This window comes from Pteropus vampyrus, unplaced genomic scaffold, assembly GCF_000151845.1.
Source record: "Pteropus vampyrus isolate Shadow unplaced genomic scaffold, Pvam_2.0 Scaffold10270, whole genome shotgun sequence".
Lineage (NCBI taxonomy): Eukaryota > Metazoa > Chordata > Mammalia > Chiroptera > Pteropodidae > Pteropus > Pteropus vampyrus.
In genome coordinates this window covers 2,228-3,585 of record NW_011899051.1, presented here as the reverse complement: position 1 = coordinate 3,585, position 1,358 = coordinate 2,228, and the positions used below count along the sequence as shown (strand labels likewise).

Sequence of the window (1,358 nt, the reverse complement as noted above, 5' to 3'; positions counted from 1 at the left end):
GTGAGAGGAGGTTTCTTTGAAGCAAGATTCGCCTTCATAAAGAGGAGTTAACAAATATGAGGTATTTAGATACTCAAGCGAGTGAGAAAATACATGAAAACCCGAAAAAGCATGCTATCTCAGAAAACACGATCTGTCCGAAGTGGCGGGAGCTCGGGCTGCGTGCAAGCTGAGGGGTCCCTGGAGCTGTGGGTTGTAGGAACTCTTAAGGGCCCTACGTGTCACGTGCATCCACCATTTTCCTGTGAGCATTAGGGGCCTGCCGAACAAGTTTGAACCAGAGATAATATTCGTGCTCAGGGAAAAATCACTGTTAATTCCCTCGTTCGCGCACTTTGATCCAATCAGGGCCATCTGATTGGGACTATTGGAAGAGTTGCATAGCTCTGTGCTAGATAATTCTCAAGTGGTCTCTGACCTTAAAACGGGTTAGTCCAGAAACCATGGGAAGTGACAGAGAGATGCCTCTCTATTTTGTGAACCTGAGTTAGCAGCCTTTCACGAAAATATGGTAATTTGTTAGTTCTGTGTTGGACTTCGAAATGGTCATTTCATATCAGCAAAATATTTCGTGCAATGTCTAATGTCTGTTAGACTTTCTTGCGGAAATATTTCTCATTGGAGCGCTGATCTGTGTCTCCATGCATCTCCTGCTCAAAGTCTGCCGGATGTGCTGATAAGACCTGAAGGAGAATCAGGAAATTCAAAGATTTAAGAAGGGTCTTCTAGACATAATTTTTCTTTTTTTCCAGCTGCCCCAAGACAGTGCATCGAACTTTACTTTGATGAAAAGTACTCTATTGAGCCGTCTTGGGAGTGCAAATTTGATCATATCGAAGTTCGAGATGGACCTTTTGGATTTTCTCCAATAATTGGACGTTTCTGTGGACAACAGAATCCACCGACAATAAAATCCAGTGGAAGATTTCTATGGATTAAATTTTTCGCTGATGGAGAGCTGGAGTCTATGGGATTTTCAGCTCGATACAATTTCACACCTGGTAAGTAGGCTTGTTTTTCTCCTTACATCTTTGTCTTCCTTAGCGTAAGAACTGTCGTCTTAGTATAAGAACTTCTGTAAGACAACTTTATAATTTTGAAAACATTTTCCAGTTCGATTTAAAACCGCACCTACAGTACTCTCCTCTTTCATTTCACAAATTCCGAAAGGAAAGTAAAATTGCCTTAAGCCTACACTAGAGATAAAATACAGTGACACAGGGGTCTGGATGGTCATCGGCAACGGTTAATTAAATGGACTTCCATCATGCCGAAATGCGTAATTTCAAAGATGGTCTGCAATGAAGAAACTAATTATACATTAAATCCCAATAAATGTGAAAAGGCAATTGTAGTAT

General features: G+C 41.1%; 1 protein-coding gene across 1 annotated transcript; it reads left to right on the top strand.

The window, feature by feature from the left end:
* Positions 1 to 752: 752 nt before the first annotated feature.
* LOC105310729 (neuropilin and tolloid-like protein 1) lies at positions 753 to 1,001 on the top strand (the record flags this gene model as incomplete). The annotated part of the gene is made up of 1 exon (XM_011386851.1): positions 753 to 1,001. A coding segment is annotated over one exon (249 nt), but the record flags the coding sequence as incomplete, so codon positions are not given.
* Positions 1,002 to 1,358: the final 357 nt, after the last annotated feature.